This window comes from Myotis davidii, unplaced genomic scaffold (assembly GCF_000327345.1).
Source record: "Myotis davidii unplaced genomic scaffold, ASM32734v1 scaffold6, whole genome shotgun sequence".
NCBI classification, from domain to species: Eukaryota; Metazoa; Chordata; class Mammalia; order Chiroptera; family Vespertilionidae; genus Myotis; species Myotis davidii.
The window spans coordinates 17,636,874-17,662,493 of record NW_006383011.1 but is presented as its reverse complement, the minus strand read 5'-3'; the positions used below and the strand labels follow the sequence as shown (position 1 = coordinate 17,662,493).

Here is a 25,620-nt window from a genome sequence, read left to right as displayed (position 1 = left end):
TTATCCAAATTTGGCCTGTTTAAATGAAAATCCATTTACAAAACAAGATAACCAATGAACACTGATCTTATACTACTTCTAAGTTTTGTAAACGTAATGTCTATAAACTTTGCATATTTAATTCAAACATATAATCTAAGACTATGTGTTTTAATTATAATTTTTACAATATAAATATAATTTATATACTTATCATAATTATATACATTTACAGTATAAAATGCCCACAAAATTTATGGGCCTTTTTAAACCTGAGGTTGGGCAGTTTTGGGAGGAATGAGTTTTGGTACAGTGAGTTAACAGGGCAATTACTTTTACTTTAAAAACATTCAGAATGAACTACTGATACACTTGGATGGATTTCAGGGATATTAATGTTGAGCGAAAATAGCACAATCTTAAAACATACTTTATGAGACAACTGCAAAATAACAAAATTATAGAAATCGAGAACAAATTAATCGCTGCCATGGGTTGGCAGTGGTGGGTGGGGGAGAGAGCAGTATGACATAGTGGGGTAATGCCAGGGGGACATTTGTGGTGATGACATAGTTCTGTATCTTCATTGTAGTGATGGTTACACAAACCTACCAGTGATAAAATGTGAGAACTATACACACACATTGCACCAATATAAAATTCCTGGTTTTGATAAAGTACTATCCTATATAATAAAAGGTAATATGCTAATAGACAGAATGGCAGAACAACCGAACTGGTCGCTATGACGTGCACTAACAACCAGGGGATGTGGACGGAACATGGAGGGCATTGGCAGCAGGCAGCAGAGCATGGAACATGGCAGGCCTCAGCTGCGGAGGGATGGTGGAGCAGGTGAGTGGGGGCACCAGACCAAGGCAGGGCACTATTGCTGTCATCAGGGGAAGCCTCTGATGGTTACTGAAAATTCTTTGCTCCCGCACACTGTGGTCCTGCCCGGCGCTTGCACCTGCTGCCAGCGCCAGCCCCGCTCGCACCTGCTGTTGGTGCTGGAGCCACCACTCGCCCCTGTTGGCACTGGCCCCGCTTGCACCAGGGGTGGAATGTGGAGCAGGGGACCAGGGGCCGCAGATGGAGGGGACAGGTGGGGGATGTGGAAGATGGGCTGAGACCCACCCCTGAGCCCACTGCAGCCTCACGGTCCACAGTTCCTTTCTAGGTGCACGAATTCATGCACTGGGCCCCTAGTAGTTACATAAGATATAACCATTGGGGGAAAATGGGTGGGGAGTACATAGGTTCTCTGTGTTCTATCTTTACAACTTCCTGTAATTCTTTGTTCCAAAATAAAACCCAAAAACATGTTCCATGCCCCCCTAGAACCCTCTTCCTTATGATGAAATCATCCCTCCACTGAAGCACATTAAGAAAAAGTTTTGAAAAAAAAAAAAAGATGGAATGAGAAATCAGTTAACAGAAGAAATGATAAAGTGACCTAAATAAAAATTGTAACTGTAGCCCTGACTGGTTTGGCTCAGTGGATAGAGCGTCAGCATGCGGACTGAAGGGTCCCAGGTTCGATTCCGGTCAAGGGCATGTACCTTGGTTCCTGGTCAGAACACATGCCTGGGTTGTGGGCTTGATCCCCAGTAGGGGGTGTGCAAAAGGTAGCAGACATAATCAATGTCATTACAATCCTTTATCTTGGCATTAATGTAACCTTTTACTTCATTTGATGCTGAATCAAATATTAAAATCCCTTTGTCAATACATTCAGTACATCTACTTAGTCTCCTACTGTAAGCTTCTTCAGGGCTGTGAATGGGTAGGAGAAAACTGAATATTAATGGCATTTAACTTGGTGACTTCAAAAGGACCTAGCAACAGAAACTTGATTTTTTTTTTAACATATGAAAAGCAGCCCCACTTCAACAGTAGACTCCCACCTGCCAAGTTCAGACTGCTGCAATGGGTCAGAAATTCCTCCTTAGATCACAGAGCTCTTTCTCTGTAGACTATGAAGTCCTAAATGCCTCCACAGAAATTCTGAAGCATTTCTTTTTGAAATGCAATACTCCCAGCTAAGTTGTGACCTAGCTTCAGTGACACATTGTCTCCTAGAAGTGATTCAATATTTCTAGTGGTGGTTTTCAGTAATATTTCTCATTTGAACTTTGTAAAGCTAGCATTACTGTTGGGAGAAAAGAAAGTCTTATTTATGCTAAACTTTTTCTTGCCCTTAATTTGACATAAGAATTTACTAACTTTAAAAGTTAGATCTAAATGCCCTTTAAGTTATACTCTCAAAAACAGCCTTAAAAAAAAAAAAAGGTTAAAAGTAAAAATTCCCTAATAATCTTAAATAATCTCACCTTACCTAAGCAGTATTGAATTTAAATAGTTTTTATAGTTGTTTTTGCCTACATAGGTTAGACAATTTAATCTATAAACTGGGAAACTTTAGATTGGTAATCAATGACCATTTCTTGAGCTTATCAATTTAAAGAAATACTAAATTGCCTCTTAAATACTACTTTCAAAAGATAAGAAGAAAACATTGTTGGTTTTTCAAAATTATTGTTGGATACTATAAAAAATTAATCTTGGCCAAAACAGGTTCCAGAACACATGTTGAACTATTGCCTCATAGACCCTGGACCTACCACCAGGAGGCAGATTATATTAAAGGTAGCTAAGTATCCCCAAAATCAAATTCCAACACTGAAAGGCATACTCAAGTTTCCCTTAGAATTAGCTCAAGTGACTATGAGATATCATTTAATATTCTATAAATTCTAATATTTCTGACAATGAGAAATAATTATTTTTGATAGAGTTAACTAAGTCGATCTGTTATGTGCTAATACTTACAGGAGTTGCAGGTAGTTAATTTGGACTCTATTAGGAATGTCATTAAATACTCATCCTTTTGCAATCCCACTGTTAACAATTGATTCAACAAGGATTACCAATGGCTGCTAAAACCACTGAGTGAAAGGTGCTAGGAAACAGGATAGACACATTGTCTCAAAGTATTACCCATAGACTTCTTACTAATTACAAAGTGGGTAAGGTTCCTTTGCAGAGGAGACATATGGGAACCATTACCATAACCAAGCGTTCAAACTTAGTTGATGGCACCAATATTTGACACCTGACATTATAACTCTTGAGACAATAAGAAATACTTATCACCTATGAAGTATTCTAGCTAAAAATGTTCAATCTGAGTCTGAGAAAAAAATTCAGACAGAATGTGACAGGTACATTCTACAGATAAAGTAGCTTGGACTCAGTATCATAAAAGACAAAACAGTTAAGGAAACTATTCTCAATTAATATAAATTAAAAAAAAATAAATACAGCAATCAAACGCAATGCATGACCTTAATTAAATCCTCAATAAAAAATATGACAGGCAGGTTTCGGCACCCAAAAAAAAAAAAAAAAGGCAAAACAGAATTATGACAATCTAAATACGGTGATATTATAGCATTATTAATTTTTTTGGAGTGATATTGGTGATTATACAGATGACTTATTTTTAAGAGTTGTAAGCTGAAGGATCCAATATCATCTGTATGTCTACAACTTCAAGTGGTTCAGTAAAAAAGAAGTAACAGTGTATGTATGTACAAGTTTGCTCCACCTCATTGTGCACATACATAACTATACAAATATCTATATCTAAAGAATATATAAGAAAGCAAGTAAATATTGAGAAAGAGTATATAAGAAATCAAGTAAATACTGAGAAAGAGTATATAAGAAAGCAAGTTATAAGAGTATATAAAAAAGTAAATATTGCAAAATATCAACAAATAGTAAATCTATATAAAGGGTATGTGGATGTTTACTATTATTTCCATTTTTCTTTATGTTTGAATGTTTTCAAAAAAAAACAAAAGTGGGAAGAAAAAGGTCATTAACATTCCCTGAGCACACAGAGGAGGAACACAGTATTATATTGAATAAAAGTCACCTTGTAATTAAATATTCAAAGTATAAATCAAACATACATATAAATTTGACTATAACTCCAATTCACCATAATTCAAATAGTGCTTTCTTCATTAAAACAAGACCTTTACCAAATTGGTGTGTATTTCTTGGAAAAGATGGTATAAAAGGCTACATAAACTCAATTTAACTACTTAGTAGAAAGAATAAAATAAACTTTTATTTTTTTTTCCTTGGAGTGGACGGAGCAAGCTCCTATTCCAACTCCCAGCTTCAAAAATACATTTAATATATTGTCCTCGGATAGAGGACGTATCAGATATTAAACTCATAAGAACAGATACTACACTTGATCTTAGCCAAAAGGCCGAGAAGCGATAGATTTAAGATCATTTCAGGTAACTAGGACATTGGAAGATTTAGAATAATATCTGTCTTTTCTTATATAGTAGGTCAAAAAGACAGTAGAAATCAGACCATATTCAGGTAAAGGACATATAAGGTGATCATCTTACCTCCTAAAGCCTAGAATTAGGGTGCCTCTCAAAGAAGTAAATGAGAAAGGCAATGTATTTGATTCCACTGCAAAAGAAAATTGTCATCATTAAATCTCAGACCAAAGACAAAAACTTAAATTATCAACTTATTTGGAAACACTTTTATACCAATATCTTTTAATACTCATTTTGGAAATTTTATGTTTAAAATGGAAATATTTTCATATATAAATAATTACTAGATATTGCAGTATCATATACTATACTATATTCAGTATCATACAATGTAAACTATCCATTTGAAACACTTTTACTTAGTTTTCACGTGTATAAATATAACTAATGAACTTATTCATATTATTTCATATATATGACAATAACTAATCTACTAGCATACTTAGAGTCAGCCTGGTACAAATCCTGAGGCTGCATATTAAATGGGCAGTGTGGCACTACAAAGGGGCAGAATGTAAATACCTTATGGTACCCCTGATCTTTAAAGACAGTAGATGAGGAGGAAAACTTTTCTGGGAGTGGGATTGGGTTCTATTAAACCATTCACACTTTCCCATTCTACTTTTCACTATGATCAATGACAAGCTTTCATGAGAGAGTAACAACCTGAAGTCATAAAATAGGCCTTTACTTGTTATATAATCTACTTATATGAAAGCTTAATATGCAGTGTCCCCTCAGGAGTTCGACCGACCGGGAGTTTGATCGCTTGCTATGGCATGCGCTGACCAGGAAGTGGTGCGGAATGAAGGAAGGCCCTGGCTGGCAGCTGGCAGCAGGGGAAGGGAGGCCCCAGCCAGCAGCCGGCAGCCACTACGACCCTGCACATATTTCGTGCACTGGGCCTCTAATTGATTTATACTGATCTTTCACTTTTCTGAGCATTTGTTTGCTCTAGTACTCATTTTGTCTTTTAACAGTCTGCATCCTTGTATGTCTCAGTACTGACATTATAAGTCTTATTGGCCTTGGTATTAGCATCAGACCTTAAGGAGCAAGGGATAGAATCACAGTAGGTATCTCCTAAATGTATTTTCCATGTTACTGCATTAAAATGGTGCCATGTAAAATAAAAATAAAATAAAATGGTGTCATGTTAACCCTGGCCAGATGCTCAGTAGTTAGAGCATCAGCCCTTGGACTGGAGGGTTGAGGGACCAATTCCCAGTCAAGGGCATGTACCTCAGTTGTGCGGTTTGCTCCCTGCCCCCAGTTGGGGTGCATGCAGGAGGCAACCAGTCAATATGTTTCTCTCACATCAATGTTTTTCTCTCAAACTCTCTCTCTCTCAATCTCTCTCTCCAAAAATCAATGGGAAAAATATACTCGGGATATTTATTTTTAAAAAAGTGGTGCCATGTTATAAATAATTGACTTAATCTTTTCAGTAAACATGTAATTTGGGTACTGAATGGTCCAAGATGAATTGAATTATAGAGGAACTCACAGTGGAAGCAAATTCTGAAGATAATTAATAAACACAGTTTAGGTGAAGATTAAGATATTATACCTGGTTAACTTAAAAAAAACCTCATGGGAAAAGTCACAGTACATTGTAACATTATTTGCTCATCTCTCCTAAATGTGAATAAAAATTTAACCCACACACATAAGTAGAAGTGTTTTAGACCACCTGTTATAGCCCTTCACCAAGGAGCATAAGTTTCTCAGGGTTTTTATACAACGCTAGAGGCCCAGTGCACAAATTTTGTGCACAGGTAGGGTCCCTAGCGGCTGCTGGCCAGGGCCTCCCTTCCCTGGCTGTTGGCTGGGGCCTCCCTTTGTTCTGTCCCTGGTGGTCAGCGCACATCATAGGAAGCGATCTAACTCCCGAGGGGACACTTTGCATATTAGGCTTTTATATATATAGATTTGAAAATCTAAAAATCATTTTTAAAATGATGTTATTTAGTCACTCAAGGAAATAGTCTTTCAACAACCTTTAATTTGCTTGATCAAATTAATTTTTCATGCCTACAAACACAAGTGGGAAAATGTTTCCTACTAGTCCACAAACTCCATCTAGATAAGCCATCCTTGTGATATGGTAACCAAAAGTGCAGACCTGGGAGCTGCCAATAGTGATTACCAACAATTACAGAACTAACTAATCTCCAGAGACCTGCAAATCAATAGAAGAGAGGAGGCACACACAGGCATGAACTGAACTGCTCTAGTCTTAAAGTTCCCGGAATTTCTTTTCTAATTTAATAAATAATCTCTTGAAAATTTATTTTTATACTATTCAAATTAATATTTTACAGAATACTGTCAGGTTTTTATTCATTAAAAGGGCGAGCAGAAACATCAGCAAGTTGAAGGCTGCTGACGAGAAAACATCTAGTTTCCTTAGCAACAAACAAGTCTGAAAAATCAAGGGGTTGACAATGAAGTGGAATGGATGGTATGCTAATGAGTAATGGCAGCTCTCATGTATATGCCCAGATTCCTCAGCTAATGTTTCTGTTTTCATCTTGTCACAATGGAAAATCTATATATTATATAGAGTGGAAGGCAAAATCAATACACACAGCCAGCAGCCAGCATTATTATACAACCTTCAACTCAAGTAACTACACCCTTAACAGCCACTAATTTTCATACTGAATATTTTGTCTTTTCTTTAAATATTATAAACTATTTTAAATAACATACACACAGATAATATATACCAATTATCTGGTTTTTACAAAGTTTCCACCTATAAAATTGAATATACATTAATCAGAGCTTAACTTTTAATATTCTAGGGCAGGGGTGGGCAACCCCTGGCATGCGTGCCAAACATGGCAAGCCAGTAACTTTTTTTGGCATGCGAAACCCTCTCTTATAATCTTCCATTTACAATTTTTTTTCTTAATATCAACTTTTTTATTTTTCAGATAAATTCAGTGTAGGTGCATCTCTCGTAAGGGCACGAAATATAAACCTGATGTAAAATCTCTGTCATCAGTGATGCAGCAGCAAAAGTTCCACTGATAATAAATATCAAACGGAGTCATAAAGTCTTCTGTCGGACTATCAGTGTACATGTATACATTAAAAAATAAATGTATTTTTCATCATCCTATACTGTGTTTTTGTCGCTCGAATGAATTTTATTATTTCTTCAAGGTTCTTCGCATATGTACACCTTAAGAGATATCAAGTAGGCGTAACATGTCAAAAAATTAGGGTTGGCATGCAGAAGAATTTTGAGTCAGAGATTTTGCTGGTTTTGGCACGCACTCACAAAAAGGTTGCCCACCCCTGTTCTAGGGGTTAGAAATTAAGGTTTGTGTTTTGTTTTTAAATAATATTTTCTTCACAAGATCTAAAAACTCCCAAGTAACATCCTAAATATGTTACAAAGTGAAGACATTAAGAAATGTCCTAATTATTAAAATGTACTATGGTGAAAAGAACAAGGTTGAAGATAGAAAATGTTGGTTCTAGCCAAACTGCTAACTTTGGGCAAGTCATTTAACTTCTCTATGCCTTCCTTTATCTATCAATGGAGGTAATTTTATTAACATGATGAACATTGTAAAGCAACTTTGCATTTAAAAGAATTTAGTAAAAATTTGCTGTGTTTTTGTTACTGAGGACTGGCTTTATGTAACTTACAGCTAAACTAGAAGTTAGTTTAGCAAACAGTTTCAGGCACAGTATCTCATTATGATTTTCATAACTTCCACAAAGTAGATAGATAGGTAATACTGTCCCCATTTCATGAAACTGAAGCAGAGAAAGGTAGACAGGCTTATTCCCGGTCCCATAAACAAAATCCAAGTCTTCTGGATCCCCAGTTCTACCTACCACCATGTTATCTCTAAGGTTCTTTTAACTTCAAAATTACATCCAAATTATCCACAAGATCAAATCATAAGCTGTCTTATCAGTTTGACTTAAACAAAACATAAAAAATTCCTTGCTTTCAAGGAAATTACCTTGAACTACACTGAGGTAGGCATTGAGGGCAATAACTATCCTGTATGCTTTCATTAGTAACTAAAACCACACCTATCAAGTTTACTGCTAATGTTGCATACTTACAAAATGATAAAACATAGTCTAAGTTCCCACTTATTGCTTCACTTCTCAATTCAGCTTGAGAAAATATATTACTTTCAAATGGACATCCATTTTCCTAGGGATAAAGCACATTTCAATATTATGCCTTAGCTAAAAACATTTTGATATGCTATTCAAATTTCCTATTTTCCCATTTATTTTTATCACCATATTCTGACAATCCTTCATTTCTAGAATATGTAAATCAAGTAACTGAACTTCAGCAACAGTTCCAACATTACAAATTAAATGCTTATCTTCAAATTTAGATAATTTGTTACCCTTAGAATGCCTTCCTTCTAGGAAAAATTTACTATTGATAACATTTAGAACAATTCTCTAATTTAAAATAAAATGAAAATTGAATGCACTGATCTAAAATGACATTTGGGACAGTTAGTGAGGTAAAAATAAAATTTAATTTATCTCCAAGTGGTTTTCACTTTTCCTAACATGATCATTTATGTAATTATTTAAGTACAGAAGCCAAAAATTAGCTCAAATATACTTTCTAAGTCACAGTATAATAGCACAATATTAAAAACCACCCAAGCAATAATAAGCAATGAAAAATAAATAAATTATGGTATATCCATACAATAACACAGCATGCAAGCATAAAAAATAATTGGTAGAGTTACACACTATAATGGAAAGGTGCCAAGTTAAAAAAAGGACATTTAGGGAAATAAGAATATGTAGGAAGTTACTTTTTTAATTCTTTTTTTAAATATATTTTACTTCTGCACACCTCCCACTGGGGATGTGCCCGCAACCAAGGTACATGCCCTTGACTGGAATCGAACCTGGGACCTTTCAGTCCGCAGGCCGACGCTCTATCCACCGAGCCAAACCGGTTTCGGCTTTAATTCTTTTTTTAACAATAAAATATGTACAGGCCCAAAATACCCTGCTAAGAACTCAGAGAAAAGAGGTAAAGACACTCAAGACGTAAACTCTATCCTTCAGAAGGTTGTAATTATGTAATTATTTCAAAGAAAGAAAAGAATGCTCTAATATTAAAAAAAAGTCAAGGCATCATGTGAATAACCATCTAGGAACCAGATATTTTGAACAAAATATTTCTTATTAAAGTATTTGATGCTCTGCCATGTTGTCCCTAATTGTACGTAGCACTTTGTTTTGAAAATGGAGAACATGGAAAGTGCAACCCTTGCTGATACAAGTCTATTTCCTCATAAAGGCCTTCCCTGTTCTCATGCAGACAGGACACACTGGTCAGGAAAATAATGCTTTGGAGTCAAACAAAAGATTATTTTTAAAAAACAGAATAGTAAATATACTGAGTGTATTATGAAAATTCATATAGAAGTGAAAAGTAGTATTCAAAAAATGAAAATTATAGCTGCATTACAAAGTGGGATTAAGGCACAAATAATGTTTTATTTACATATTTCTGATATTGGCATATTATCTTTCAATACACAATAATGCTGCTTTACTTTAAGGTTTTTTAAGATTTACCAATATTTTTAGAAAACTGCATACAAACACGACCATTTTTAGTGCTCAGCTTAATGACTTTTTACTTTTTAGTCACACAAAACATTACGGAGGCAAGACATTCAATTTAATTATGAAATTAAAATCATATTTGAACTCACCTGCAATACAGCACGAACTGACTTTACACTATCAAAGGATGGAAACACATAATTTACGTATGTCTCCTGATCAGGATTTACTCCCATTTCATGCATTTCTTTGAGGACTTTAACTATACCTATAAAATTTAAAAGCACCGAGATGAAGAATTGTGAATAAATTAACAAAAGATCAGAAAGTTTAGTTCATTCAGCTTCTGAATCATAATGAAGAATACTTAGCATTTTGTTTGCCTAAAAAAGAAAGCAGAAAAATAACAGGACTGGGAAATAAGATAAGTGAAATTCTTAATATAGAAGAGATTATAATAATGCTCCCTATTTACCTCTCAAGGCAGTCATAAAAATTAAAAGAAAATAATGTGTGAAACCCTGAAAGTATTAAATAACTGTTAATAGTAACAATGATTTAATTTTCTCATTTTAAAACACTCTAAGAATTTTTAAAATTTCCTTAGATATTATGTAGAATCAATGTAGCATAAGGTAACCCATATAATTTTCTAATGTGTGAAAATGGTCAACTTACTGATAACTTTATTCTGTACAAACACTTCACCTAATCATCTACACCTCAAATACTTTTTATTCTCTTAATTGATTTTTTTCCCAATAATGTTTATCAAGAGGAAGAGTACATTCTGCTTACCAGACGACCTGTGTTACTAGCATTTATAACATGTTTTTTCTAACCGAAACTAAAATAGGTTTAATAAGATCTGGGTTCAGTCACTCCCTCAGATAAGTTCAGTCAATACCTCAGGCATTCTCAGGAAGTATACCAAAAATATTCACTTCAGTAATACAGTCAGGCTTTGGCTGGTGTAGCTCACTAGGCTGGTTGGAGCATCGTCCCACATACCAAAATGTTACAGGTTCAATTACTGCTCAAGGCACATACCCTGATTACAGGTTTGATCCCCAGTTGAGCCGCATACAACTGATTGATGTTTCACTCTCACATCAGTCTCTCTCTCTCTCTCTCTCTCAAGGCGTGACCCAAGTGATGATTTTTTAAAAATAATAATATAGTCAGATGGGAAGAAACATTTATCAGTAAGGAGAAAAAAGGTGACTGATCTGACATACCTACATCCTCTAAAAAATACAATTCATATTTCTTTTTTAAAAAGATTAAAATAATCATAACACGGATCCCAAAGCTCTGTGAACTTAAAAAATCTAAACTAAGGCCGTAACCGGTTTGGCTCAGTGGAGAGAGCGTCGGCCTGTGGACTTAAGGGTCCCAGGTTCGATTCCGGTCAAGGGCGTGTACCTTGGTTGCGGGCACATCCCCAGTACGGGGTGTGCAGGAGGCAGCTGATCAATGTTTCTCTCTCACTGATGTTTCTGGCTCTCTATCCCTCTCCCTTCCTCTCTGTGGAAGATCAATAAAATATATATATTTAAAAAAAAAATCTAAACTAAGACTAAATAAACAATCTAATAAAAAATTTCAAATATTGTCATAAGAAACTTTATGATTCTAGAGGAAAGTTTCCAACCCAAAAATTTTATAAGAATTAAAATAGTTCAAACTTTTGGGAAAGATAAATGGTTTACCTGATCAACTTTTACTAACTATGACCATTTACGTGATTTTAGACTCTAACCAGAGCACTCACTTTATTAGGACCCAATTTCTTACTTTTTGAAAATACTCTCTATTCAAACACTTCACTCAACTGGCATTTAGGCTTTCTTATCGGCTCTTCCATATATTTTACCCTTCCTATATTCTTATTTTTATAGTTTCTAAATATACCAAGAGATGTAGATCCTTAGTTATTCTGGGTTATTTCTTCTTATTCAGGCCAACTTGCTAAAATTCTAAGTGATGACTTTTCCATTTGTGCCACAAAGAAATATACTAGTAAGATGAACCACGAGGAAGTCATTGTAAGAGGCTGTCTTAGTGGCTGGTCATGGCTAAATTCACAGCCAGAAAAATTCCAGAATTCAATAAAAATTTGCTCACCCTATTGTTGAAAACTCTTGGTGCAATTTGATCTGACCCTAAATATCTTTCTTATCCTGAATGGTTTTATTTATTCCACAGGAAACATTCCTCTACACCCTCCATCACTACAGCCATTATTTTCTTCTTTTATATGTGACTTTCCCTGGACAAAGAATGAACTCACTGCAGTAATAAGAATGTTAGTTGCTTACCTTACACTAAAGAAACTAGAGATTATATACTGCCATTTCCCTGTTACATGAAGAAAGGTAGTAGAATATGTGACTTTTCTATATTTCTGTCTCTCCTGCAAAGGAGAAACTAGTTTTTAAAAACTGTAAAACAATTGACACTATCTTGTACTCTCAAGTTACCTTTCTCAGCTTTTCTATTTTTCTAGGTAAACCTTCACTGACTCTGGGAGGTTGGGGAATGGATAAAAAAGGTGAAAGAGATTAAGAAGTACAAACTGTCAGTTATAAAGTCATAGGGATGTTAAGTATAGCGCAGGGAATAAAATAATATGGTAATAACTATGTATGGTGTTGATGGGTACTCACGAAGGTGGTCACTTTGTAAGATATATAAATGTCTAAACCAGGGGTGGGCGAACTTTTTGACTCAAGGGCCACAATGGGTTCTTAAAATGGACCGGAGGGCCGGAAGAAAAGCATGGATGGAGTGTTTGTGTGAACTAATATAAATTCAAAGTAAACAGCATTACATAAAAGGGTACGGTCTTTTTTTTTTTAGTTTTATTCATTTCAAACGGGCCGGTCTAAACACTATGTTGAAACACCTGAAACTAATATTTTCCATGTCAACTGTAACTGGAAGACAAATTACTTTTTTTAAAAACCTTCACTGATTAAAAAACGTGGTAATACTTTTTTAAATGCCCCTAATGCAAAAATCAGTATCTAAGTTTTAATCAATAGCTAAAAATTTTCATAAAATAAATTTAGCATAATATTTACAAACGTCTAGTAGAGAGGGCAGAAATCCTCACATGTAATCCCAGCACTACTGACAGCTAGATGTGGAACTTAAGGTCACTCACTAAATCTCTCTGTGGCTCTCAGTTCCTTCATCAATATAATTTGAGCTTTCAATAAGACACCTCACAAACCTAAATTCTAAGGTTCCTAGAAAAGAAATTCAAGATAAAATGCCCACTTTTCTACTAGTGTGAGCTACATGTACAGAAAAAAATTACCTTTTGTATGTACTAAGTGTGAAAATATGATATCCAATTCAAGACTAGCTACAGTGCTATGGCTGAGGAAAACAAATTTACCTGATGAAGCAACAAACATCTAAAAAGGAGTCCCAAAAATATTTTTAAATCTGTGGAAAGGTGGACAATACTTACTTATATGCCCACTCATTTTTATGGAACGATGTAAACTTTCTGTGGTTCAAAAATATGGGTTAAAGATTACTTCTTCAAGCTTTCAGAATTAGAGGTTATGCAAAGAGTTAATCAACTAGCATATTGTTTTCCAAAGATTTTTCTAAAAAGGATTTAGAGACTTTTATAGCCAGAAACAATTAGGGAATACTTGTTTCACTATTTCCTTTAAGCCAGAAGACAGCTATATATTTAAAATAAAATTGCAATATAAAAGTCTGCTAAAAGCACTTTTTTGTTGTTTGTGCATTCTGTTTGTCACCCAATGTCATACTAACAACTCTGCATCTCATTCTAAGCACATTACACTTTGAGATAAAATGAAAAAGACCATTTTTTGTTTCCCCAAGGGGGAAGTACTTCCGTTAAAAGCATCTTTTTATGATACTACTCTTTCTGAATTACCAATAATGCAAACCAAAGAATTAGATACTGTACTCTAAAATTTAATATTTGTTCAATTCTTATTCATATCCTATAGATATCCCATGTGTACAAGAAAAAGGTATGCTAAATGCTTAAATGTACTTAAGAACCTGAAAGACTGAACATTTCTGCCCTTCAATCAGCAGGCTGTCAGGTCATGAGCACTCATTGTGCAATGAAAGTTTTTCTGTCTTTCCTATTATAACTCAGCTCTGTTAAGGAGAAAGAGACTGGTCCACAAAGAAAATGGCCTAATTATATATAACTTTATCTTCAATAAGGCGAGGCAAACTTATTTCAAACTCTATATATAAAATAAAAAACTAAAGAGTTTTAGGAAAACATAAAAATAATGAACTATTTATTTAAAACTATACTCACAAGTTTGAGTATCAAAATCAGAGATGAATTAATAAATAAAATTAGTGTAATTAAGACGAAAGAAATCCATTACCATTTGGTTTTTTAAATGCTGATGATATTTTACTATGATTTACATCAACTCAATTTTCTCAGATCTCATACTCAGTTTAAGTACGCTTTCCCAAAGAATTCAATTAGATGTATATAGAAACTGCTACCATGGATCTCTGAGCCATTATAAATCTGTAAAAGGCAAGACCTAACCTTGAACATTTTTCTCCTTCTGATGTCCAACTAGCAGTGGCCAGAAATAGTGAGTTCTGATAGGAAAATCTTCTTCCTTCAGAGCCTTCATTAGAGCTTTTGCCAAATCTGAAAGAGATACCATTAAATATTACAAAGCTACCCCAGAAAAACTTATTTTTGTTGGTTTTAATTATGAGAATACAGTACCAGTTTTATTGGCTAGTAAAGCACACTGCAGTGTGAACTGCAAAGGAGATGAATGCAGCTTGGCTTCCTTTAACTTCTTACAGTAGTCTTTCAGCTTCTCTGCAGGCTAGGGGAAAAAAAAGAACACATCAGCTCCCTTTGATCTTCTGCAAATATTCTAACACTTTTGGGCTCAAAGTCTGAACCTCTCATCCTCATTTTATCCATCATCTTACAATACAAAAACAAAGTTTTCATAGTATTTATGTTTGGTCTAATCTCATAACAGGTCCTTAATACTTTTAAAAAATCTTATTTCACTACCCATTACACTGTCTACAATGTAAAAATGAACAGAATACCGTATTCATAGTCACACAGTGCCGTAAAAAGAAACTGCCAAAGTCATTCAGACCATCTTCCTTTGATAAAGGACATGCTAATAAAACTTGCAATGCTGTATCTTCCAATTTTTCAGTGACTAAAAGCAAAATAAGGTTCATTGCATCTGGGAAGAAAACAAAGACATCTTTTGTTACTGAACTGAATAATACTTTTACACTTCACCAATATGAAAGACAAACTTATGAACAACAAACACCAAAAGGATACAATACTATCCTTTAAAATATCCCAAATAATAATGGAACACTTACACATCAAAACATTCCAATGTATCCATTAACTCAAGTTTTTTAGTTTATTAAGCTGACTTTGAGTCCTATGTTCATCTATCACAACCCCCCTATAGTTAGAGAATGCCTTTTTCATCATGTAAAAGCAGTAATTCAGATGATTACAAAAATCATGAAAGTAAAATTTATAAAACTACCTGGAATATATCTTCTTTCATATGAAATTTTGTCCAAAATCTCTGAGACATACTGAGGATACCCAGCTTTACTGAAGCTAAAGATAATTTGCAATAAATCACGGTCCATAAGGTAAAGATCGGACTTCGCCACCTTCTCCAGAGTCTATAGATAGTTCCAGAAAATAGAAGAGTAAGTCAGAAAGCAGTATTTTTAAATTAAAGCTAAATATATTAAAATACAAAAATTTTAATTAGGAACATATATCATCTAAAGATTTGAGACTTCCTTTATAAAACAGAAATATTCTGCTTCAACACCGAGGTACCAAACTATAGGAATTCTATCAATACTATTACTTTCAAAAGATACCTTTAAAAACAGATAAAAACTATATTCTTCTGTAAGTTTATAAAAATGATTTTAAAGTATGTTTATTTATACAATAAGTCATACCTGCTTAACATGGTCAATGTCACCCTTCTCAGCATACACATTCAATAAGGCTAGATATGTGTCTGGACCAGGCTCAATTCCAGCCTCTTTCATCACTGTGAGAATATTCTCTGCATTTTCCATATCTCTGTAAGTTAATTCAAGGAAAATAAAACAGGTTACCATAATACTGTCAAATGTAATATATCATTCAATCTCAAATGTTTACCTATACTTATCAAAATTAAAAACATGGTAACATCAGAAAAGGAAAATACATATTAAACTGGTTAAAGGTTTTAGAAATAAAGATCATAAACATCCCAAATTTTTACAGGTAATTTTTACAAAAGAAAAACCAAACTGTATAATAACTACATAGACATTAAAGAATGTGTATTCTTTCACTAAATATGTTACAACTCAAATTTACCATTTTAGCAAATTATTCTTCACACCAAAAAAATATTTTCCAGGGCACCAGCAGATCAGTTAATAAACTTTACAAAGTCAGACACATTTGGCCAGTCCCAATTTTTACAACTGAACATTTTCAAATGAATGTTTGTGAAACTGATAAATTTAAAAATAAGGTATTTTTTAAATGCGCAGGTTCTATCTCACATGCTCAAACTTTTTTTTGAGGAGGTTGATAAACATGGTTTAAGATTTTCTGCAATATTTTTCTATAATTTAAACCTCGCCTGAGAACAAAACTTTAGGTTGAACATACCCAGCTCTTGCATGCCCTGTAACAAGGGCACTGAATACTGCCTCTGTGACTGGAAGATCCTTAGTTTTCATAAATCCAAGAATCTTGCTGCAATAAAAAATGAAATAAAAATACTCCTTGGAATTATACATCAAAAACACTTTCTAGAACACGTACACACAAAACCCCATTCCTTGAAAATATATCAATAGTCTTGGAGTACTCTTGTTAAATAAAAATAGTAATTTTTAAAAATCTGATTGTTTCTTCTATGCTACTAATTAACCTTTAAAAAGCATAAAGTTTATTAAAGTTCAATGAGTTAAAAATAAGATTGTACATTTCCATATATCCCTTATTTCCTAAACCCTCTATCCAAAAGTAGTAATACATTTTACACAAGCAGAGAAATGTTACAACTGATTTTATATGAACCTGTGAGACAAATAAGTTTTATAAACGAATACAATTTAAATAGCTAAGAGCATTTCCTTTAAAGTAAAGATAGCTTTATATCTCAACAATTTTAAACCTCTGCTTCAATAAATTAAATTTTTAATTAAAATAACAATTGTTACTTATCTTTCACCTCTTACATAATTTTATATTGTATATGGAAGTCATATTACCACATATGCTGGATTAGAATACTTCTGAAATAATTTCCCTTATTAAAAAGAAAAATATCCTAGGTTTACAGAAAAATATTTGTTTGTTTATACATACTTTTATAGAGTTCCATACCTGGCACCTTCAATATCTCCCACGTTACAATAAGCAGCAATCAATCTCTGGTATGTTACCTGTTAATGAAATGGGCCACTTAATATTTTTTAAATAGTATTCCTAGTAAAGAAAAAAAGAAGAGTGGATGTGACAACAAACATTTATAATAACAGCTACCTACACGATTTGGTTGAATGTTTGCTTTCTCCATTTTTGCCAAGAAGTCAGTTGGTGAAAATTTGTGTTCATTTTGAAGGTAGACTTTAAGTAAAGCATTATAGTGACTTACATCGTACACAGTACCTACAAATGAAATTTAAATCAGATTTTTAGAAGAATGCTTAAGATCATATTCTTTATCACAACTAAAACATGTAAATTTAATAAACAACAAGAGTAAATGATCACTTAAGTATTTCACAGCAAACTTAGACCCACTTATGTAGAAAGCCTGTCAGAACAGATAGAGCAAGCTAAACATGCAAGACAGTAATTACTGAATTACTATAGTTACAAGTAACTGCCTATTCAGATATTAAGAGGTCTCTTACTTATGAAGCATAGTATTCCCTCCCTGTTAGAAAATGCTGACAATTCCCCTGTATTTACAGTGACTGAAAGATCTTTCTACATAAAGCAGTCCTTGCCACATTACAGACACTGAGATGGACAGATTGTGACCATAGCTGTTTACACAGGTAAGACTATGCTGGTAATTCTGCTTACTTACTAACCAGGCTACTCAAAGATTTTGACAGGTTCCAATTCTACTCCATACTCAGTTGCTGAACACCATTTCTATTCTGCTTTTATTAATTACCTGTATTCCAATGACCTTTATTTTCCTTCTGCAACTATCTTGCCTAAGGCCGCGTTAATTAAGGTTACCACTCAAGACTTACTATATCCACTCATCACATCAGAGTGATCAGATCAATCCAGTATTAACATGTTTTACCAAATTTTCATGAATTAAATATCTTTATTCATCTGCCTGTGGCTACATAGGCCTATGGTCAGTGTCTGCTATCAGCTGAAATTCAAGGGAGCAGAGACCTATTCTGTTAAATTAATATTTGGGGAATTTTTTAAAATATTATTTTATATTGATTTTTTTTAAGAGAGAGAGAAAGGGAGTGGGAGAGGGAGAGAGAGAAACATCAATGTGAGAGCAAACATCGATCTCCTGTACGCCCAATACCAGGGACTGAGGCTCTATTGAGCCCAAAATCTGGGCACATGCCCTGACTGGGAATCGAACCCACAACCTGGCGATGCTCGGGATGATGCCCAAACAACTGAGCCTCACCAGCCAGGGCAATATTTATTTTTTATCTTAACACACAGACATGTAAAGTGCTTTATTATGTTTCAGGCACTGTGCTAAGTTCTCTGCTTATAAAGGCTCAGTTACTCTTCACAATAGCTTTGAGGCAAGCATTATCATCATCCCCGTCTTACAGATGAAGAAAACTGACTTCTACTTGTCCAAAGCCAAATGGTTAGTGAGTGATCACAAATTTGAACATAGGTGTTCTGCCTTGAGAATGCAATCTCTTAACCACTATAGTACTCTATGGTGGTTAAAGGTCTTAAACAAAACCATGTGCAATTCAATATCTGCTTTCTGATTATGCAACAAGGTTACCATATAGTAACTAAACACTTATTTTTTATTAAATGTAATATGCACAAAGAAAGCATGATGGTCCTAGCAAAGAGGAAAACAAAAGATGTTATGGATTCCACACACATACTAGAAAATGGCGTCTATCTTTCTATTGAGGTGTTAACATTATGACTATGTAACGTTTTGTATTTTAGCACATAACTTTTTCACAAATATTTTTCCCAGTTCAATGTGTTTTTTATAAAGCATGTGACTTATTGACATATAGATATTCCTAGTTTTTATGGTCAATTCTTTATCTTCACTTTTCTGTTGTATTTACACTTAGAAAACTCTTTTCCATTCTGAAATATATTTATTTCATATCCACTTTTAAAAACTTAAAAAATGAACCTGTCATCAAAATTAATTCTAGATGAATTCAAATCTCTCAGGGGAAGCTCTGTCTTTATTCTATAGTTTATGTAAGTGCTACACATCACATGAAGGATATTCCTAGGTATTTTATATATTTGTGACTACACTTGAATACTTTTATCTATTTTAGTTTCTAACTATGAAAAGTTATAGATTTGTGACCATTTAATATTTTCAACTATTTTATTGTAAGTTAATTTTCTGAAATTTTACAGGCAAACAAGCACATCACCTAAAAAACAATAATTTACAGTATTGTTTCACATCTTATTTCATTGCCATTATACATGGTATTTATTAGTTGTTGGCTTTAGATTTTAACATGTTAAAGAAACACCCATCTATTCTTTAAATTTTTTTTTACATCAGGAATGAACATTGGATTTTATCAAATGGTCTTTTAAGCTATTTTTTTTGAAATAGGTGCTATGTTCACAGCTCAAAGTTTAAACTGTTTTGTATGCACATAAACATATAAACATTTTTCTTCAAAATGGTAGCATGGTATACGGTTCTGCACCTTAATTCTTTATTAAATTTGAAAAAACACCTCACATTCATATATGAAGAACTCCTTATTTAACAGTTGCACAATATTCCATTTTATGGACACTCCATAATTTATTTAATCAATCCCATACTGAGGGACATTAAAATTGGTTCAAATTTCTTACTATTACAAATAAACTACAATGAAGAATATCCTTCTGTAAATGAGAGTATAACTGTCACTAAATTCAAACAAATGGAACTGCTTAGTGAAATGGTATGTGCATTTATAACTTTGACAGACCAAAGTCCTTTTTAATTTTATTTTGCTTTTTAGCTTATCATAAAAGTAATACTTGAGATGAAAATTTATTTTATTCTTAATGCCCCTAGATGTCACTAGAACTCACTGAATAAATCATATTGTAAAAAAAATTTATGAATCAAGTAGCCCTTGTATAAAATTAAATTATAGAGTCTATTTAAAGAAATTTATTTTTTAACTAAAGGGAAAAACTTTCGGCACCTTTTTATACACATCACATATTCAAATAATCATACCCAATTCCTGAAGTTTGTCCCATATCCTATGAGCTAATTCTGTCCTCTCTGAGAGCTTTAGTTCAGGCAGGAGAGAACCACAGCTGCGCAGCAGAAGCAAGGCATGATTACCACCTGGGCAGCCTATGAAAAAAGATCAATGGATAACATTTAACACAGTACCGATATCATATAGATAAATGTCAAATCTTAAACTGAAATTTAAAAATATTCAAGACTCTCTTGCCTCCCTACAGATAATATTAAAAAGACTACCTGTAAATTTGAAAAATGCACAAGTATAATTTACAATGTTACTAAATGTTCTAAGTTTTTAAAAATTAGTCTGCTTTCTTAAGGCAGCTAAGGTTATGAGTCTGTAATTTGAAAGACTATAGAATACAAAAATACAAGGAACCTAATTTATAAGCAGTGCTTACTGTAATTCAAAGGCTAAGTTTTTTCAGTATCTTATGAAATAACACAAAGCAGTACAATTAAAACCCATGGATATCAATTTTAGGTTTATAAATAGTTACAAAATAATATCAACTTTCTTCTCCCTTTATCCATGTCCTTTATCAAAATGTCCCTGAAAGCTGACTTTAAAACAAAAACAAATCACTAATTGTTTGATTCCATTTATATAAAGTATCCAGAATAACATACAGTATCTATATGAACAGAGAGTACACTAGTGGTTTCCTACGAGTGGAAGAGATGGGAAGGTTTGGGAGCTGATGGGGGTATGAAGATTTCTTTTTGGGGTGATAGAAATGTTCTGAAATTGTAGTGATAGTTGTACAATTCTGAATAAATCAAAAAAGAGAAAATGAAAAACATTATTTAAATGCATATTAATTATAAATGACACTTCTTTGGTATCCCTCTTCATTAAACTCTATAGCTTCTTAATGTGACTGAAATCCACGGACGGGCTTTTGGTAAGCTGGTGAATCCTCTGAAACTACAAATAAAATCATGCGTGTGCACATGTGGGCTTTTTTGTGTGTGTGAGGGGATAGGGAAGTAGAGGGCTTACAAGCTTCCATCAAATTATCAAGTTGCATAAGTGATTCAAATAAATTTTAATAGCTAAGTGAAAGTAAAAAGGAAATAATAAAAGGGAAATGATTAACAGTGTTCCTGGGAATCTGTCATTTGTGATTATTTTAGGTAAAGCTGATACTAAACAATGGAAAATAAGAAAAACTATTATCTTCCAAGAAAATTTACTACTAAAAGTGACTCTTTTATAAACTGTGAAAGCAAAAGGGCAATTTTGATTTGATTTTGAAAAAAACACCTGAAACAAAATGTCTTAGTTACTCAAAAGTTTTCCCTGATGAGTTGGAAAGACAGAAAGATAACAAATAAAATAAAATCATGATCACTAGAAATAACAAAATTAAAAGTATCAAAGAGCTTGCCCACAAACAAGTACTTATTAAAAGTCCAACTTTTTAGCCCTGACCAGTTTGGCTCAGTGGATAGAGCGTTGGCCTGCGGACTGAAGGGTCCCGGGTTCGGTTCTGGTCAAGGGCATGTACCTTGGTTGCGGGCACGTCCCCAGTAGAGGGGTGTGTGGAAGGTGGCTGATTGATGTTTCTAACTCTCCCTCTCCCTTCCTCTCTGTAAAAAATCAATAAAATATATTTTTTAGAAGTCCAACTTTTTAAACAGAAAAGTTTGAAATACCTGAGTGACAGGTATTATCAAAGACTTTTTGTAGAAGTGACTTTGGGATGCGGCCAGTTCTTCGGACAGAATTATCTAGTCTCATGAGAGCCCAATCAAACTGACTGGCGCTCCTTCTTTGAGAAGAAGCGGACTCCTCTTGAAGATAATTCTTTTTTTCAGCAGCAATGGCATACAGCCTGGCTTGGCTCAGTAGTCCCCTATAAAATAAAAGACAATTAATAATAAATTAAGTCAACTACTACCCAGACAGGTCACCTTTTTGAGCAAAATTTATACAAAACTATTTTATTAGTTACTAAATACATAAATTCATAGCGCAATAGCATTTTGCTCAGAGAAGTATAAACTGGTAGGCAAGAAAGTTCGACTTTTGCTTTAAATAAAATCAGACACACATACAAATTATATGCAAAGTAAATACCTTGACTAATTATTTGAGTATATTGGTAAGGTTCCATATGGAATTATTTCAAACTAAGACAATATGGTGTGTACCTGATTTCAAATATCAAACTTAAAAATAATTCTATGTGTGAAGGAAACCATCATAAATCTTTGAATTGAATTTAAACTTTCTCTGCATTTGAATATCATTAATACAAAATTTCTAATTTAGAGATTTATATATGTATTCCAAAATACTTTAAATTTTCCAATAGCAGCCAGTAAGTAGCAACAACTATATTGTATACACTAAGCATATATTAACCAAATCTTACCTAATAATAGACAAACATGTAAACTGACCGTCCCTCCGCTATGCTCACCAGCCAATCAGGAGAGTATGCAAATTAACCCAACAAAGATGGCGGTTAGTTTGCATATGTAGGCACGACGACTTAAGGCTCCGATCAGAGCGAAGGCCTGGGTCCCGGGCGCCAGAGGAAAACCGGTGCCCGCAGCCAGGGGAAGGGAAGGCCTACTGCACGAATTTCTTCGTGCAACGGGCCTCTAGTATAATTTAAGAATACTCATTAATCCAAGCATGCCTTCAGGATTATAAACACATGTTTGGCATGTGTATATTTTTACCACAGACAATTACCAAGATAAATATTTATATAGTAATAAGTTTTATTAAACTCTTGATTTCCTACCCTACAACATTAACCTGGAAAACCAATCACAAATTGAGTGATTAAGTATGTGATGTTACATTAAAGAAAGCTAAACCAGTAGTTTCATCACAAGGTTATGTAAAACACAGAGGCAGCACTTTATACTAGGCTAGAAATGTTGCCACTATGTATTGGGACAAATAACAACCATTCTAATTATTAATGATTCCACCTAAGCAAATAAATATAATGAAGTGAAAATAAAATGGAAAAAATCAGGATACTAACTAAACAAGTCAATGTCACATTTAGTTGATTAAAATCTGTTAAATGAGCAAAAGTGCTTCATTGATTAGTCTGTTAAGTGAGCAAAATTAAATGCTAGATTGCTACCTAAAAACTACAAAAGATACACTCCTACATATTCATTCCTTATTTTCAAAGATTTTCTCTGGCCATTTATCTGGCTATTAGATCAGTTGCTACTAAATGATGCCTTTGTTAATCAAGCAAACACAAAAATGATATTTTAAATCACTCAAAATAATGTGTCAAGTTCAATTGCAGTCACATTGTTCAACAACAAAAGTTGATTACAGTGATTTCAAATTGTAGTAAGCATATTTGCCAAAGTCTTTTACATAACCCAAATCTGATACTGTGAAAAGGCTAAATAAATAAGTAAATAAATAAATAACACCTTTGTTATTTAATTCAGTTTTAAAATGTTAACATCAAACACAAAATAAAATTCAGGCAGAAGACAGAAATGTTAATATACTAGAGCATTCTGAACACTCTAAAGCTAATTTTTCTTATAAATCTTTAATGCAGCCATTAAACATAAGTGTGGCTTTCATTAATTAAGTTGAAATATGAATCTGCTATAAAATAAATTGGGGTAGGGGAGGTTTACACATTTAAATCAAAGAATTCTTTAGTCTTCAAAAGGGTTCACCAGTGCTTCCCTACGTGGCAGTGCTTTCTACATTTATTATTTGGCCCAGAAATTATTTTTAAATTCACTAAACACATCTTGAAAGAGATAAAACTTTTATAGCCTGGTAAGTTGTGACAGAGGGAAAAAACAAGTCTAGGGGTTATGATGGGTCCATGCAAGATAGGCATCTACTCATCAGCTGGCACAAGCTAAAACGCATGCTTCCAAATGCCGATGATCAAAAAAACTGATGTAACCACATAACCTGTCATAAATGGCTCAGGAGTTCCCCTTTTAAGACTCTAGTACTCACCACTAATATTCAGGTTCCCCATGAATTTCCTCTGGCAAAATCTGGCATTTAAAGTTATTTTTCTCATTTTTTAAAAAATGGCGGTGGTGATTTTTGACTCTTTACTAAAAAATAACAATTTTATAGTGGAGTGTCTGTATTTTAAAAAGCTACAAGAGATTAGTCAGTGGAGCGAGCGGGTTGAGTGGTTATGTAGTCACTTCTCGGAGACCAGTAGTGCTTGCAGCATGGCTGACCAACTGACTGAAGACCAGACTGCAGAATTCAAAGAAGCTTTTCCACTATTTGACAAGGATGGTGATGGAACTGTAACAAAGGAATTGGGAACGTAATGAGGTCTCTTGGACAGAATCCCACAAAAGTAGAGTTACAGGACATGAAAATGAAGTGGATGCCGATGGTAATGGCACAGTCGTCTTTCCAGAATTCTGACAATGATGGCAAGAAAAATGAAAGACACAGACAGTGAAGAAGAAATTCAAGAAGCATTCTGCATGTTTGATAAGGAGGGCAATGGCTATATTGTGGAGCAGAGTTTCGCCATGTGATGACAAACCTTGGAGAGAAGTTAACAGATGAAGAGGTTGATGAAACGATCAGGGAAGCAGATATTGATGGTGATAGTCAAATAAGCTATAGTTTGTACAAATGAAGACAACAAAGTGAAGATATTGTACAGAATGTGTTAAATTTCTTGTACAAAATTGTTTATTTGCCTTTTCTTTGTAACTTATCTGTAAAAGGTTCCCCCTACTGTCAAAAAAGAAATGCATGTATAGTAATTAGGACTTCATTCCTCCATGTTTTCTTCCCTTACGGTCATTGTCCTGAAACTTGATTTTAGAAAATTGATCAAGTATCATGTTGCATGTGGCTTACTCTGGATATATCTAAGCACTTCTGCACATCTAAACGTAGATGGAGTTGGTCAACTGAGGGAACATCTGGTTAACTACTTTTTTAAAGTAGTTTTCTTTAAGAACTGTCAGCATGTTGTTGAAGTGTGGAGTTGTAACTCTGCGAGGACTATGGACAGTCAACAATATGTACTTAAAAGTTGCACTATTGCAAAACAGGTGTATTATCCAGGTACTTGTACAGTATTTTTTTGTACGGCTGATCCTATACCAGAAACATTTTCTTTTATTGTTATTGCTTTTTAAAA

At 33.8% G+C, this 25,620-nt stretch overlaps 1 protein-coding gene and 1 pseudogene across 1 annotated transcript in view; one reads left to right on the top strand and one right to left on the bottom strand.

Annotated features, from left to right (window-relative positions):
- The window catches only part of LRPPRC (leucine rich pentatricopeptide repeat containing), a 79,874-nt gene extending 57,404 nt beyond the window's left edge, over positions 1-22,470 (bottom strand). Inside the window, exons 1-14 of the mRNA XM_006778688.2 lie at positions 22,448-22,470; positions 22,142-22,341; positions 20,465-20,587; positions 17,549-17,670; positions 17,386-17,444; positions 16,663-16,749; positions 15,951-16,077; positions 15,515-15,659; positions 15,045-15,190; positions 14,704-14,809; positions 14,515-14,622; positions 10,091-10,209; positions 8,448-8,541; positions 4,416-4,482 (exon numbers count right to left, since the gene is read on the bottom strand). Coding sequence (XP_006778751.1) covers positions 4,416-4,482; positions 8,448-8,541; positions 10,091-10,209; positions 14,515-14,622; positions 14,704-14,809; positions 15,045-15,190; positions 15,515-15,659; positions 15,951-16,077; positions 16,663-16,749; positions 17,386-17,444; positions 17,549-17,670; positions 20,465-20,587; positions 22,142-22,341; positions 22,448-22,470 — 1,526 coding nt within the window. The remainder of the gene's footprint in view (positions 1-4,415; positions 4,483-8,447; positions 8,542-10,090; positions 10,210-14,514; positions 14,623-14,703; positions 14,810-15,044; positions 15,191-15,514; positions 15,660-15,950; positions 16,078-16,662; positions 16,750-17,385; positions 17,445-17,548; positions 17,671-20,464; positions 20,588-22,141; positions 22,342-22,447) is intronic.
- Positions 22,471-24,642: 2,172 nt separating this feature from the next.
- Positions 24,643-25,387, top strand: LOC102762897 (annotated as a pseudogene).
- Positions 25,388-25,620: the final 233 nt, after the last annotated feature.